Here is a 16,433-nt window from a genome sequence, read left to right as displayed (position 1 = left end):
CTGCTTGGCCCTGCAAGTCCACAGGTCCTCACTGTCACTCCTGCAGCTTGCTTCCCTTGGTGACCATTGAGGCATCTTTACATTGTCCTGGGATTTGTGGGAGCAGCATTTAAAATGGTTTTGAAGGATGGGCAATTTCAGGAGACAAAGGTGAGGCTTCCACGCTGGGCATAGTGGCACAGGCCTGTTCGCTCAACACTCTGGAAGGCTGAGACAGAAAGATCCAAGTTCAAGTCCCACCTAGGCAACTTAGCAAGGCCCGGTCTCAGAACAAGATATTTAAAAGGGCTGGGGTGTAGCTCAGTGTGGAAGGTCTGAGTCTAATCTCTAGTACAAAAAAAGTAAATAAATAAAGATGGAGCTCCCCAGAGGACACAGCACCCTGTGTCGGCAGGTGTGGCTGAGGGGTGCACAGCCAGACTGGGAGGTGGCGAGGTGCAGAGGCCAGCTGCGAGGCAAGCCCTGTGTGTCCTGGGTTGTGATGGCGCCCACAGTGGGGCCTGTGGTGGGTCATGGTGCTGCCTGCCTGGGAATCTCCAGAAGAAGCCAGGCAGGGATGAGAAGGGAGCAGCTGGTGCTGTCACGACGCAGACTGTGAATAGACTTGATCCTCCCTGTAAACTGTAACTTCACCTCACACAATTCGGGCCCAGGAGGTGACGTCTGCATCTGAAAGTGTGGATGCTGTGCTTGGAGAGGGTGGGGACACAGCCGCTGGGAAACAGTTCCTGTCCAGCTCTGCTGCTCTTCCTGCCTGCCCTCCCTGCCCTGGCGCGTGGCTCGGTTGGCTCTGCCCAGAGAGGGCAGTGAGAGGCCCCCGCTGACCTCAAGTCACCTATTTCCTACAGGCCACGGCGATTACGCCTACCAGCAGTCGTCCTACACGGAGCAGAGCTATGACCGCTCGTTCGAGGAGTCCACACAGCACTACTACGAGGGGGGTAAGGAGCGCGAGGGCCACGCGTTGTGCTCCCACACAGAACGGCCATGCACAGCGGTTCAGACACCGCACGCGGGAGCGAGCGTGGCCTCCTCTAGTAAGTCTTACCTAAGTCGCTGACAGGTAGTAGGTGTAGGCACAGCGGTTGGCGTAGAGCTCAGTGGAGAGCTGGGAATGCCAGGCTGTGTGTCAGGCCCCACTCGCCCTGTGGGTGTTTGGGAAACAGAAGAGGGTTCAGCCGGCCACATGGGAGGCGCTGGGGAACAACCCTGCCGTCTGCTCTGGCCGGCCTGCCTGGGGCCCTCCAGACTTCGTTGCTCAGGGGGCACAGCGGCGCCCCCAAAGCCCTTCTGAGGCAGACGGAATGTTGGTGGGTGGTGTGGCTACACTGGGGGCCTGGCATTTCTTCAGACTCAAGCTGGCCTGGTAAAGCGCATCTTTTTGTGGAGACTTCAGCCCTGTGGGGAGACCCTGGTGGCTCCTGTGGGGTAGAGGGCACTCAGGGGAGCTCCTCTCCAAGCCAGAGCCCTGGTCCGCGGTCCCTGCCTGTTTCTGTGGCACACCCCGCGTGTGGACGCTGAGGGGGTGGTGTCTGCCAGCACCAGCCGGTGGGGGCGCTCAGGTGGCCGTCAACTTGAAGGATGGTCTGAGCGCGGCAGGCCGGTCCAGGTGTCGGCAGTGGGGACACAAAGGCTGTGGAGAGCCTGCGTACGGAGACACACGAGCAAATGTGCAGCAGAGGACTCGTGAATACAGCACTCCCGGCGACTTTTTACATTATCTGTGGTTAATGCATTCTTGCTGGTTTGTACCACCACGTGCATGACTGTCCCCGGGCAGCTTGTACCACCTTGTCCCTTGCCAGGACATACAGAATACGGTCCTGCTGTGAACATGTTAGGAAGCCCACGTAACAGAATTCAGGCTTGACAGTCCGGTGGCATGGGGCACCTGTGTTTTCCTGTGCAGCTGTCTCGCGCTCCCTCTTCAGAACGCTGCATCTTGCAGAACTGAAACTGTCCCAGTTAAACACTAACTCCCCACCCCTAGCACCCACCACTCCACGCTGCGTCCAGGATCTGACTGCTCTGGGCTCCCACATGAGTGGGATCAGTGTCCTTTTGTGACCGGGTCATCTCCCTTGGTGTAGGGTCCTCAGGGCTCACCTGCGTTGTAGCAGGTGTCAGAATTTCCTTCCTTGGAGACTGACGTGCCCACACCCCTTGTCCCGCTGGGGTGGGGTCTCGCTCCTCACGTTCCCCGCCATGCAGATGCTGGCCTGCCCGCCCATGGGGTACTTCACTGTTGGCCCTGCCTGTCCCAGAGGTGAGCACAGTAACTCGGCCATCACCCTGGCTGGATTAGGAACCTGTGGCCGAAGGTAAAATGAGGGGAAAGAAATACACAAGGGGTCTGAAAATGAGATAATGCACAGGCACCTCGATACTACTCTCATCCTACGCGTTGGCTTGTCTTTGAGAGCTGGCGGTATTTTTATCCTGCCTCTCACTGCTGTGACGCAGGTGGTCTGCCCAGCTCCCTAGTCTTCCCGTTGGTTCTAGCCAGAGTGGGGTGCAGCTGTCGGAGAGGACAAACCCTCCCCTGCACAGCCATACCAGGACTCAGCAGTCGTGGCAGGCACAGTCTTCCGCAGTGCGACTTCGGCTTCATTTGGTTTTCACTACTGAAGACAAGCACGTGAGCCAGCTCTGGGCCTGGCGTCTGAACACCCCACAGCTCCCCCGCAGGGCCCTTCTCGTCGGCAGGAAGAGCTGCCGTGGGGCTGGCCGGGTGTGCAGGGCCGGCCCACTCGAAATGGCCAGCAAGCTTGTTTGGGCGAGTCCGTGAAGAACTGCATCTGTAAAGCTTTTGCTGTTAAGCGAACAAGTCCCAGCCTCCTGGGAAGAAGTAAACTACTTCAGTGTGTATGTTTATCAGAAGACCACATTGTAGACCAGAAATACATACTATTCTTGTCAGTTATACCTTAACAAAGCTAAGAGAAAAGTAAAATTAGATAAAAAAGAAAGAAACCACCCAGGAGCTGGTTGCAAAGGGCATCTTCCGCTTATTTGTACAACAGCTCAGAATTCCCCATACTGGGAACTGTACAAACCAGGCCCAGCTCAGAGACCTGGACGCGTCTTCCTTCCTGCCCGGAAGACGTCAGAGCTCAGCCTCCGCACAGTGGCGCCCTGAGCACCAGCCGCCCGGGGCCAGCCCCGCACTTCGTGACCCAGGATGCGCTGCTCAGCCTTTCAGCGTTTGAAGCGCACATTTTTGTGCTCACGTTTTGAATTGCGTGTTCTCGCCTTCCATAATTGATGAGTCTGCTAAAAAATTTAGTAACCCTCTGACAAGTGGCAGATGGCACGGTTTCCTTCTGGAAGTATTTTGTCTTGTCATTTTGTTAATTAGACCCCAGCACAGGGAACCCATGTACATATGGAACGCAGGCCTGTTGCCTGGCATGCATCACAAGGTCTTCTGTTGAGTGCGGGCTAGAAATGCGGTGTTCTGAGAAGACCAGGGGAGCAGTCTTACCTGTCCTCAGACACATGCTGCTGGTGGTACAGTGCAGAGGCTGTGGAGGTCAGAGCGGGGAGACTGAGGCAACAGCAAGAAATTCCTAAAGCTTCTACCACAGTGGATTCAGCAGCCTGTGGGTCATGGGCACCAGGTCATGTAGCTCGTGGGACATGGCATCTGTCAGGAGCCTGGGGAATCCTATAGACTGAGAGGACCATAGGAAGGAAGAGCCCAGGCTGGGGCCAGCTGTGCCAGGCAGGAGTGTGGGGCACTGTCCAGGTGTGCACACAGCTTGTGGAAGTGCATGACCTAGAAGAGGGAGGCCCACGGCTGATGGCAGCGAGCTTGTGGTCCTACAGCCTGGACAGAACCCGAGCCCACCCCGAGGTGGCCACAGGGCACAAGCTGCCAAAGCCAGGTGTGAAGCGGGTGACTGGGTACTCCTTCAGTGTAAAACTAGGGGAAGGGGCCGGGGCGTAGCTCAGCGGCACAAGCACCTGCCTGGCAAGTGCAAGGTCCTGAGTTCAATACCCAGTACCAAAAAAACCTAGGGGAAATAAGGCTGCACGTGTGCGTTTGTGTATGCCCACACACACAGCATGGAGTAACTGGAAAGTACCCAAAAAATAAGTCAGTCAGGTGGGTGCCCTCGCCCACTTACATGGGTGAGGACACAGGGCAGGGCCGGGGTGGACTGGCCTTTGTTTCGTGAAGGTATGTGTTTGTTTTTACACTTCGGAATTATGGGAATATATTGGCCTATTGAGAAGTTAAGGTTAAAAGTATTCAAATACTAAGCTGGGTGTGGTGGTGCACGCCCATTATCCCAGCACTGTGGGAGGCTGAGGGAGGAAAATCGCAAGTTTGTGCCCAACCTGGGCCAGTTGGCAATTAGAGAGACCCTGTCTCAAACGTGAGAGAGGGAGAGGGAGGGAAGGGTAGAGATACAGACAGACAGATAGCAGTCAGTATAGCTCAGTGCAAAGGCCCTGAGTTCAAACCTCAGTACTTAAAAAAAAAGTACTAAGTGTTATTGGCTGTCCTGGGAGATAGAAGGACTGACTTCAAGGCTGTCCATACTGTGTCCCTGGGGTGCTGCCTTGGACATTCTTAGCCCTTCGCCAAGTGTGAGTGCCGGGTCCTCCCCAGCCACTGGTGGCGTCTTGCTCAGCCCTTCCGGCCCCTCAAACACCTCCTTTGCCCATGGTTGCTTCACCTGGCACTGGATTCTGAGAAAGGAGCACAGTTTAGGAAGTCAGCGTGATTTTTAGATGGTGGATAGTGGGGAAGATGCAGATAGGCTTTGTAAAGTTCCCACCTGAGGGAGGAATTCACCCAGAGTGGGAATGCATGTAGGCTTCGTTACCCTCTGTAACCGCAGACTGAATTTCCCTAGTAGGATTTTGAACCTTCCCAGCGTGAACCACCTCAGCAATCGTTTTCGTAACGTATTGTTGGGACCCGGCGTTAGAGGAGGAAAGTTCTTTGCCAGAGCAGTGGAGTAGGAAAATGGGCTCCCGGGACTCCAGGTTCATGGCCGCCCCCGCCCCTCCAGGCCTCCGTGCTCCCTGCTCCGGCGCGCAGTTTGGTAACAGAGCTAGAAGAGTGATGTGCATGTGCTGCCCGCCCACAGCCCACGCGCTTTCCTGGGGCTGGGATTGGGCCCGCAGATGCACTTTGCATGGATGGAAAGGGCGAGGGCCTGCCTGGGCAGCGGCAGTAGGACGAGGCTCCAGCGTGCTGTCTGAGGGTGCTGTGGGAACTGTGTGGAGTGTGACTGTAGTGGGTCCCTCGGCCTGCCTGCAAGCCTAGTGCTGAGATTTCAGAATAGTCAGTGTCCCTCCGAAATCATGGTGCTTGTTTAGTTATGGCTTTCTAAAATTATGTTTCTCAGCCAGGCGTGGTGGTGCATGCCTGTAATCCCAACACTTGGGAGGCTGAGGCAGGAGGATCACCATGAGTTCGAGGTCAGCCCAGCTACATAGTGAGTTCATGGCCAACCTACACTACAGTGTGAGATCCAGTCTGGCAGAAAAAGTGTTTCTCACCCAGAACCTTCCCTGAAATGAGGCTTTTAGCATGCATGCTATCGGGTCATTAGATTTGTAGAAATGAAAATTAAGGCATTTTCTCTGAGAAGATGAACCTAAGCTCTCTTCTAACCTTTACCCGCCTTCCAGTAGCCTTACCACATGGGAAGCAGCTGCCTTCCCTCCCCTCCGGCATGAGTCTCATGAGATCTAAGGAAAGGCCCACGAGCCGGTAGGCTAGGGCACTGGCTTTAGCCTGATGTCTGTCAGGAATATCAGGGTATCTCAAATGCTCTGGGAGCTGTTTGGAAGTAGGAACTAAGGCTGTCTCTAAGCGTCCTGAGCCGAGGGAGTGCCCTGTCGGCCTGTGGCCCTTCACCCGGCTGTGCATCCCTGACGTTGTGGTGTGTATCAGAGGTCTTAATTAGTTTTATTGTCACTGAGAAAAAATACCCCACACCCGAAGTTAAAGGAGGAAAGATTATCTGGCTCACAGTTAGAGAGGTTTCAGTCCGTCACTGGCTGCCTCCTCGGCAGAGGCGAAACAGTTCATGGCAGGCGGAAGGCAGCGAGGCCGCGTGCAGCAGCCACAAGCAACAGGCAGCCACCCTTTTTCTGTCCCGTGTATCTTGTCCAGACTGCCTGGTGGGTAGTGTTCACACGCAGGTAGGGGCAGCCTTAATCTCAGCATCCCAGCCTTGATCCCAGCAGCACACGCTCTAGATCCAGCACCCTCCGAAAGGCCCCACGTATGAGGCTTTGGGGGGCATCTAGATACAGCCGTCACATCGGACGGGGGGAAGGCAGTGGCTGATGATAGGATATGAGTGTCCATCCCTGAGGACACAAGGGACGTGCTTCCTCCTTTGTTCCTACCACTTGGTTTTCCTTCCTTCCTTCTTTCCTTTTTTTGAGACAGGCCAGGCCTGGTGGGACACTACGTACTATAATCCCAGCTGTAATCCTAGCACTCAGGAGGCAGAAGCAGGAAGATCACTGATAATTTGAGGCCACCCAGACTACATGGTGAGACCCTATCTTAGAAAACAAACAAAAAAAAAGAGTGTCTCAATAAATTTACGGGCCTGGACTCAAACTTCAGATCCTCCTGCCTTAGCCTCTCGTAGTACACCACCATGCCCAGCGAATTCTCGCCACTTTCTGAAACAGTTCTGGAAGTCTTCCTTCGTGAGTGTCTTTATGAGGTGTGATCAAAATGGCAGTCTTGCTGAGTGCCATCCAGTGGGAAGATAGGCTTATAAAACATTGCAGTGTGTCCTCACCCACCTATTCACCAGGCCTGGCACCATGCGACTTCTGACTCTGCCACAGTCAAAAGGACCATGAAAGAAAAATATTTGATTCGTTTCAGAACATCGAGGTAGCAGTCCACAGTACAACTAAAGACACTCCCCAAAGGGGACTTCAAGAACTGCTTCAGAGAGTGGCAAAGCAATGGGAAAAGTTTGTTAGAAGTGAGAGGGAGTATTTTAAGGGAGATTGATGGCAATGTACCTTTTACTGTAATAATTTTTTAAAAAAATATGCAAAACATTCACTGTACTTTTCTATTAGAATATGTACATGTTGTTTCTTCACAACCAAGTCTACAGCTGACCAGCACCCCGACCCTTCCAGCCCCAAAGGACCGTTAACTGGGCATCTTAACACAGCAGGAATTCATGCCCTTGAGACTGCAGGCCCAAAGCCCGAGTCAGGGAGCCAACGGGGAGCTCCCTGCAGGGGGCCCCAGGGGGCTGTGTCCAGGCCTCTCCCGCTGCCCGCTGTCCGTGGTGTGAAGCCGCAGCACCCCAGTCTGCTGCTCGGCCACTCAGCCTGCCTCTGTGTCCACGCTTCCCCTCCTCGTGTGGACTTGGATGACTGCATGCGATCGCACCTGCACAGACCGTTTCCATGTTGGGTCACAGTCCCCTTTCGGGGGGACACGGTTCAATTCACAGTGGTGATGTCAGCCTTTGTCCTCATTGTATTAGTCCTTTTGTTTGTATTTTTATAAAATAATGAGAAAATGTAATCTTTGAATTATGGAGAAGAAAACATACTGCTGCTCCTGAGGCAGCAGTGTGGTCTAGGGAGGCCTTGGCTACTTGTGCCTCTGTAGTAGCAGCAGGCCACCCTCACTGGCCGGGGATGAGCTGTGTCCCCTCTTTCCACAGGGAACCCCCAGTACAGCCAGCAGCAGGCTGGGTACCAGCAGGGTGCAGCCCAGCAGCAGACGTATCCGCAGCAGCAGTACCCCAGCCAGCAGAGCTACCCTGGGCAGCAGCAAGGCTATGGTAAGAGAAGGGTGCATCTTCCCATGGTCCCCCGGTGCCCTGCCTGCCACACCAGGGCTGTGCACAGTGTACGCTCCCGTGGGGGAGGGTCCAGAACAGTTTTGAGGACAGCGCAGGGAGCTGTTGTGGACCCCGCTCCCCATTCCCCCACGACGAGCACTGCGCGTTACTGGGGTGCAGGGTACAGTTGTCACAGCAGAGAGAACAGCACGACTGCATTGCTGAGGCTAAGCCCCACACTTCATTCAGACCTCACTCGTTTTCCCCGATGTCCTTTTCTGTCCCCGACCCTGATCCAAGCTCGATCTGACTGTCTCCTTGGTCTTCTCTGGCCTGTGAGTGTCTCAGACCTTCCTGTCTCTCATGACCTTGACAGTTGGGGGTAGCTGGGTCAGGCACTTTGGAGAACGCCTTTGGTGGGGTTTGTGTGATGTTTGTCTCCACCTGGGGCTCGATCCTAGATTGGAGAGGAGTAGGGGAGCTCTCCAACCCCGCTAGTGCGCACACTCACCCAAGGTGATGCGGACCCTGCCCACCTGGCCAGGTGCTGCTCCTCTTCGGGCACGAGTCCCCGTCCCCCCTCTCAGGTGCAGTCTGCCTGCACTCTTTAGGATTCTGCTTGGAGACTGTCCTTTCTCCCCCACTCACTCAGCCATTTCTTTGTTGTATGTATTCACACTAGTTTCACATGTTGAGTTGTAATTTGTTAAGCTAAATCGCCCCAGTATGGGCCCCTGGGAGCTCTTCTCTTCTGATTGGCTCCTGTGTCTTTGGTTTTCTTGTTTTGGTTTTGTTTTTTTAGTACATTTGTATTTTCTTGTTTACTTTTGTTTTGGTTTGGTTTTTGTCATTTGTATTTTCTCTGCCACAGTATTTTCCCCGCCTCAGCATTTTCCCCGCCCCAGCTGTAGGAAAAGCGGCTTCCTTTCATTGGAAACAGCAGTCGGCTCTGGGACCAGGTGCAGATAAGCATCTTCTGCACCTGGTTTGCGGCCCTTTCACCCGAGGCCCCCCCACAGGTGGCTCAGCCCAGGAGCAGCGTGGCAGGTGCTTCCCTCCCCTCAGCGTCTGCTCCCCTCTCAAGGCTCACTGCTGTGACCCAGCCCACAAGTCTGCCGTGGGCACAGGGCCCTTGGGATGAGCAGGAAGGGCAGAGCGACCAGGGCCTGGCTTCAGTGGGATCAGAAGCAGAAATGCAGCTCGCCAGAAGATAAGCAGGAAAGAAAACCCAGCTTTGTGTGAGCCCATCTGTCCCTCTTCTTGGGAGCTTGTCCACTAGAAAGGGCCACACACCCGCCCCTCGGCTTCGGGAGGCTCCCGCAGTGCCAGCGCTCGCTGTGTGCCTGGAACCCAGGGCCACTGTGGGCTCCCAAGATGGCTGCAGCAGGGCCACTTCCTCCTGTCACCCACGTGCCGCCTCACACCCGTGCCCTCGGCACTCGACATGCGCAGTGAGAGCCGAGTGCAGGAGCACCCACCTGGGAAGCTGAGGCAGGAGGATCAAAAGTGTGAGGCCAACCTCAGCTGTAGATCAGGACTCAGTCTCAGAAATGCAGTGACAGCCCGGTGTGTTGGCACACACCTGTAATCATAGTCCTTGGAAGCCTGAGGCGTGATGGTTGCCTGGAGTTCAAGGGCAGCCTGAACCGCATAGCAAGACGTTGTCAAAAAATAAATAAATAAAGGCACAGTGAAGACCTGCTGCCAGGTGGGTCGGAGTGAGCAGGTGATGGGCTCATCAAGAGGGAGCTCGTGAGTCCTCAGCACCCACACAGGCGAGGCGGGACATCTTAATTAGTTGACAGTACTGGGGATCAAACACAGGGCCTCCCCATGCTAAGCACACATGACCCCTGAGCCACACACACAGCTCCTGAAACTATTTGTTGAGACAGGCTTTCACTATGTAGTTCAGGCTGGTCTTGAACTCTCAGTGATCCTCCTGCTTCAGCCTCCCAAGTGCTGATGTTGCAGGTGTGCACCACCACGCCCTGCTGAAACATCTTATTTTAGAGAAAATAAACATGTATCCATCAGCCATGGGTTCTCTGGACCGGAGCTAGCTTCATTCTTTCTGTAAACCGCTGGCCCAGTGCCTCATCCTTTTTATCAGCTTCAACGCTGAGGGCACAAGGCTGGTCCTTAGGCCTCAGCCTTTGTAGTACCTGAGAATTACTTGGGTGTGGCTTAGTGATAGAGCACTTGCTTCCCATGCACAAGGCCCTAGGTTCTAGCCCTGGTACTGGAAAAATTACATAAATAAACTGACTTTGCCTTTACTGATTGTTTCCGATGCCTTCAACTTAGTTTTCCCAGAAACTCTTCCCCTCATGCCTGGGGCATGTGAGGGGCATGTGACAGGACCCACTGTAACGGATACAGGCTGCTTCCAGAATAGCCACCGCCTGCCTCCAGCATGCAGCAGGCCCAGGTGTGTTGGGGAGAAGCCTCAGCCACCTGTGGGGCGGGGCACGGGTGGGGCCCTGCGGGACTGGTGCTCTGAGTCCTGTGCACAGCTCTCCTGCCACATGGACAGGTGTTGGGTGGTGTCCTCACGGCCTGGCTCCGGGTGTCTCCGCAGGGCCTGCCCAGGGAGCCCCCTCGCAGTACTCCAGCTACCAGCAGGGACAAGGCCAGCAGTACGGAAGCTACAGAGCCTCGCAGACAGGACCGTCGGCCCAGCAGCAGCGCCCGTACGGCTATGAGCAGGCAAGCTTTCTGGATGTTTCCAGACGTGCCCGTCCGCCGTGTCTGTCGAGACATAATGAAGATTTCTGTTATGGTCATGAGGAGTAATGGAATGGAACTAATTGGCTTCCAGGGCCCCTTCCAGAATGTTAATTCTCTGAGCCTGTAAGGTTTTTAAAAATTACCTCTGCATATATACTCACCTCAGTCAGACAGATGGCTTTTTATACCCCAGACTTACCGCTGGGTTCGCATGTGTGATTCTCTGCATGACTCATTCTGCAAATACCTACTGTGTGCCTAGCACACTTCGGGTCTCTGCTGAGCTCTGGGCGTGGGCTGTTAGGGCGGACATCTCCGTGAGGAGGAAGTCGCTTACCTGCTGGAGCCAGATTCTCTTCCTCGGGCCAGGCATCAAGCAGGGGCCCACAGAGGAAGCCTGGCGTGGACCCTGAGGTCTAGGCAGGGAAGCAGGACAGCGGGTGACACTCAGGTGCTGGTAATTACTGGGGGAAGCTACGGGGGACACAGGGCTGAAATGATGAATGGGGGATGGCACCTGGTCTGACCAGTAGCTCTGGAAGCCCTGTCTGCCACAGTGGCCGTCCAGCAGCGTCCTGAGGGAACCCACAGAAGAGAGTTCTTGGCGGACAGATGAGTGCAGCCTCCTGCATCAGTGAGGAGGCCTGTGGCTGGAGCAGGCAAGCAGCGGGAGTCTGCAGGGACAGGTGGCAGGCACGGGGCTGCAGGGTCTCTCCTGAAGTTGCTCTCTGCTCTGAGTGAGACAGGGACCCTGGGGGCAGACAGTTCTATGCCAGGAGCCTGAGTAAGTGACTGCTACGCTCAGGAAGGGAGCTGCCAAGGTCCTGAGGCCGGAGCAGATTCGTCAGAAGAACTGCAAGGAAGCTCAGGGACAGGGTGTGGGAGTGAGCAGGGGGTTCTCTTCCATGTTGGCTGGCAGTCTCATTTAGAGTGTCTCAGCAAGGGGTGACTGTCCCAGGGTCGCTGTGTGCCGGGTAGAAGGCATTAAGGAGGCTCGCAGAGCACTGTTGGACATGGTTGTTTGCCTCAGGTAACAATAATCAGTGCTTCTTAGCCTGCTCCTAAAGAGAGCAAAAGATGAACCGATGACAAGTCTGAATTTCGTGGTATAAAACCAGCCCCTTGTCCAGGCAGGGTAATTAGAGGAGCAAGCCTGTTTTGCATGGGGGAAAACAGGTCAGCAGTGCCCCTTGTGAGCAAGCTGGCCACACAGCTCCGCTGCCCAGCCTGTGGGCTGGCGCCAAAGGTCATAGTGGGTCTGAGGTTGGCCCACTGAGTGACAGGAGCAGTGTGCAGAATCCAGAAGGGCTCGGTCTGCAGCTGACCCAAAACTACAATTACTAGTGTGATTTTAATGAGATAAGACACCTCCTTCATAGAGTGCAGAAATAATGCCTTTGGAATTTATAAAGTGACGTGAAATTTCTAGCCAGATGACTGAACCAAAGGACACACAAGTTTATGCCTACCTCTAAAAAACTCTAGAATGTGAATCTAATGCAGTCTTTAGGGAGTTCAAGTGTAGCTGTGGGCCATCGGTCTCTGCTCCGCGTCCAGGGCTGGTCAGACCTGCCCCTGCCAAGCTGGGTGAAACTAGAAGAGCCTTCCTGGAGCATCTCAGCCACCCAAACAGCAGGCAGCCCCAGCACCTGACCACAGTCAGCCCAGCCCAGTGCTTCTCAAGTAGGGCCAGTGCTGCCCCCAGGGGACACTCGGCAGTGTCTGGAGACGAATCTGGTTGTCAGGTATGGGTGCTCCTGGCACCCGTGGGTGGAGACCAGGGGTGCTGCAGACACCTGCACTGTGTATGGCAGTCCTTCACTGCAGATGCTTGCCGCGTCCCCGGCTCCACCCACGGGTGCCAGCAGCAGGGAGACCCGTCTGCATTGGCTCTGCTCATGAGACTCCCAGCAGCCCGCACTGAGAATGGGGACGGCACGGGGGCTCCCTGGTCAGACTGGTAGCTCTCCCCCTTCCCAGCTTCCTCTCGTGGGCTCCCAGCAGGTGTGTTATTAGCCAGTTGGGGCGAATGGAGAGTGAGCAGTGAGATGAGTGACCGGTGTCCTTATCTACAGTGGTCTTGAGCAGCTCTTCTGCGTAGCTCAGGTCATCCCCTCAGCCTCCTGTCCTGCAGCCATGCTGGAGACTGGCTTCTTCAGGCTCTGAACTGACTAATCCTGTTACCCTGGTCACCCCACTCCCCTGTTTCGTACCTGAGTGTGCCGGGGAGCAGCCAGAGTCTGCATTGGCCCTGCTGCCCATCCGTCACCCAGGAGAGTGCAGCACGTGGCATCTGCCTGGGCAGCCTGCCTTCATGGCAGGTCAAACAAAAGGGTGTGGTATGGCATCTAGCTGGGCCCGGTTTGCAGGGAGCCCAATGCATGGCTGAGTGAGCCCTCTGACTTTCTCTGATCTAAATCATCAGCTGCAGGTGTGGGTGAGTGGCGTCTAGAAGTGGTGCTCTCTGCCTCACATTCACCTGCTTGCCTGTGTAGCTCCTTCCTTCCATTGCTTACCCTGCATGTTGGCCGGGAGTGGGGATCCATCCTACCTTGAGGTGAGGACCCTCTGCTCAGGACTATTGAGGTGTAATCTATGTCTTAATCTCTTTTAGGGCCAGTATGGAAATTACCAGCAATAAGGGACAAGCATTCTTGTTGGAGCCCTTGTGGTAGCGTGTCCTCCCAGGGATGGATGGGCCGGTGGCAGTTGAGAGGAATTTGCCATGTCGGTTACCCTTTGCCCTGTGCCACGTCTGCATGTGAAGCGTGCTCATTTCATGCTGGGTATGACGTTGAGTGTGCACCACTGGTGCAAGACAGCGCTGTGACGGTGTGACATATTTGGTGCTGTACATAGTATTATATGTCGATACAATGGAGAGGTTGTCCCTTTTTGTCCCCTACCCCCTTCTCGATGTCCTAGCTAGCTTTGGGGGTCATCTTGTTATCAGTGTTCTGTGTCCAGAAATGGGACGTCTCTAAAAGACTCCGTAATCCATGTATTCACATCAGCAGACCTGGGTCTTCTCCCTCTCCTTGTGCCAGTGTCACACTGTGGGTTGTAAATGTTTCTGTAACTGGCTGCACCGCCGACTACTTGCAGCCCTGGATGGCCGCGTCTGCTGTGCCTCAGTGGGGGCTGGGACACTGCCTGTGTCTTGGCCAGGTTCTGTTATGCGATGATAAGGATAAACGTGCTTCACCCGGAGAGGCTTCGAGCCGTCATTTCCAGAGCTTGCCCATTGCTTGTGCTCTCACCACTTCTGTTTATCCAAAAAGGTGTACGTCTTTGTAGCAGAAAACGAAGAGGGATCAATGACTGTATTCCAAGTAAATAGGAGTCCATGAGGGCAGCGTGTGATTAGCCCAGTGATGGCGAACCTATGGCACACATGCCACAGTGAGCTGTTTGTGTCATTGAAAGCTCCCAAAGGTTCGCCACTACTGGGTCAGCTTAACCCGGGGGGGTGCAGTACTACTGAGGATTGACGGCAGTTCTCTGCCAGCTGGGCCATCAGAAACTTTTTGGTTTGGCCTGTGCTTATCTGACATCATTTTTTAGGATTTGAATATTTAATATGCCCAGTCCTAAGCAGAGATAACTTAAAGTATTGATACCAAATTTTCCAAACAGTTGGCAAGTTTTTTATTTCGTATTATTTCTCCTAGGACCTACTTGTTCAGATCTCCAAGCAAGTATTCCTTTTCTTTTAGGGTTGTCTGAAACCCATATCCTATTTTTTAAAATTATTCCAGTAACTTTACTGTGTTCTTTCAAATGAAAACTAAAGGTTTTATATAGTAAAATTGGAATAGTTTTTACCTCCCTTAGATATCCAGTTCCATTTAAATTCTGTGCAGCACACTTGAAAATAGTCAGATGAAAAATCCTGTATATCCACGAACACGTGGCATGGACATTTGATCAACTTTGAATAATAAAACCATATTTACTGTGACTCCTTAAAAAAAAAAAATTCGGATAAATGCTGATGTATTTCCAAGAACTACTACCAAGAAAATACAAAATATATCCAATGCTTGATACATCAGGCCTACTGAAGATGTTTTTCTTTAATTGATAATTGTTATGTTCTAAAAATTAAAAGTGTTTATCCAGAATTGAGTGCTTTATATTTTATGGGATTGTTTTGTTTTGTTTGCTTGAATTAATCCTAAGAGAGCATGCTGGGAAATACAGAGCAGAGGAAGAACTTCCCAGAGGAAGAACTGGGGCTCAGATGAAAGGCTCTGTCAGTGTTGATTACCAGTCCTATCCTAGAATGTTCTCCCCTCTTCCATGAGAGAGAGACCAACAAGCATAGGCCTACAAGCATTTATTCTGTATGCATAGGGTCTAAAAAACACGGGTAAGGGCTTGAAAAATACGTATGTCCATAGAAAATCACAAAAATGAGAGCTTTTAATTGCTAAGGTATTAGCAGTTTCATTTAGGGAGTCATCTCAATTTTGCTGTTTTCCTTAGTTTTTATAGAGCTAATTTGCAGAGTCAATTGGGGACTAAAATTGCCCATTGAGAGTGTTAAACATTTTACATAACTGTGAAGACAGTCTTTATTCCTGGCCAGTCTGGGAATATGCCTTTCATGTGTGTACATGCTGTTTTTTTTTAAGCGCTATATTAATGCTTTTTGAAAGAAAAAGGACATTTAAACAACGTATCACCCCAAAACTTCAATCTGTAATGTCTTACATTAAGAATTTCTTGAATGTTGTGTATATATTTGTAAAAGCACTTTGTGAAATAGTTTGTACATTTATTTCCTAATTTATACATGATTTTTGGTGTTAATATATTTAATAACAGAATGTTTATTTAATGTTTTGTCCACTTCTATGTAATTTCGTGGGGGGAAAGTGATGCCAGCAATTCTTTTTCATTGACTGTATTATATCGTCTCTTCTGTAATTCGAATGTGTGGGAAAGCTTAGGCTGAAACGAATTGTTCATGCAGTGTGGTTGTGCTGGTTTTTTATGGCTCTGTCTGCTGAAGGCCAGAAGACATGCAAAAGGTGTGTGGATCGCCCTTCATTCTCCTCCGCTGTTTCCTGCGTGGGAAGTGACGACCGCGATCCTCTGATGTGCTGACGTACTCGCACGACCCGCAGAAGCTCATCACCCGTTAGGCTTTGTTGTTGAACCAAGGTCTCTTCGGACTTCGCACGTTAGAAAGTGCGGAGGACCTCGGACCTTGCGCTCGATCGGTCTGCATGCAACTACTGAAGTGGACAAGGTCCTGGGCCCCGAAAGGAGCCTTCACGCGCTCACACAGTTGGGGTCTAGGCGAGCTTCTCCTTCTGCCACTGTTTTCACACCCAGGCTTGAAGATCGCGCGCCTGTTCAGGATTGTAGGAGGAAGGCTTCTTTTCCATTTCCATTTAAGAATTCAAGTCATCACTCGTTTCTATTTATGTCCGATCCGTCTTGTTATTTGTGATCACCTTTTAAAAAAAAGACATCGTTACTGGTTCTTTTTTTTTTTTTTTTTGGAGATTGGGGTCTGAATTGTTTATGCTTTTGGTGTAAGCTCATAATAAACTGGTTCCTCAAAAAGCGTCCCGGGATCCATTGGCGTGCCCCGCGGGCTAAGGCTAAGCGCAGGCCGGCGCGCGCTGGAGGGTCAGGGGTCGGGCCCTGCCTTCCGCACATGCGCGCTGGCGGCACCGCGGAGCGCCCGGCGCCCGCCCCGGAAGCAGTCACGTGCCCCGGAAGTGGTGCTTCGGCGGAGCCGGTGGGTGCGGTGTGGGGAGGGAGGGCCGCTTGCGCGGTTCGCGCTGCGGGGAGGCTGGCGGTCAGGGCTGCGGGGAGGCCCCGGCATCGCGGCGGTCTTGGCTGTCGGCTTCCAGCGACGTGGGAGCCTCGGCCCGGCGCTGGGCGGCCCCT

General features: G+C 53.2%; 2 protein-coding genes across 9 annotated transcripts in view; both read left to right on the top strand.

The window, feature by feature from the left end:
- The window catches only part of Ss18l1 (synovial sarcoma translocation gene on chromosome 18-like 1), a 31,682-nt gene extending 15,579 nt beyond the window's left edge, over positions 1-16,103 (top strand). For 5 of the 7 annotated variants that reach the window (XM_013507509.1, XM_013507508.1, XM_013507510.1 and 2 more), the window contains 5 exons: positions 849-941; positions 7,677-7,796; positions 10,104-10,227; positions 10,378-10,505; positions 13,141-16,103. In XM_013507509.1, coding sequence (XP_013362963.1) covers positions 849-941; positions 7,677-7,796; positions 10,104-10,227; positions 10,378-10,501 — 461 coding nt within the window. In that variant the 3' untranslated portion in view covers positions 10,502-10,505; positions 13,141-16,103. Of the gene's footprint in view, positions 1-848; positions 942-7,676; positions 7,797-10,103; positions 10,228-10,377; positions 10,650-13,140 lie in introns of all 7 variants that reach the window. The other 2 variants (XR_264698.2, XM_005410036.2) reach the window with 2 other exon arrangements.
- Positions 16,104-16,228: 125 nt separating this feature from the next.
- Positions 16,229-16,433, top strand: part of Mtg2 (mitochondrial ribosome-associated GTPase 2) — an 11,281-nt gene continuing 11,076 nt past the window's right edge. Inside the window, exon 1 of one of the 2 annotated variants that reach the window (XM_005410033.2) lies at positions 16,229-16,281. The gene's annotated coding sequence lies outside the window, so the exon portion shown is untranslated. The remainder of the gene's footprint in view (positions 16,282-16,433) is intronic. The other variant, XM_005410034.2, reaches the window with a different exon arrangement.

This window comes from Chinchilla lanigera, unplaced genomic scaffold, assembly GCF_000276665.1.
Source record: "Chinchilla lanigera isolate Chin_1 unplaced genomic scaffold, ChiLan1.0 scaffold00127, whole genome shotgun sequence".
Lineage (NCBI taxonomy): Eukaryota > Metazoa > Chordata > Mammalia > Rodentia > Chinchillidae > Chinchilla > Chinchilla lanigera.
This window is presented reverse-complemented; position numbering and strand designations above follow the sequence as displayed.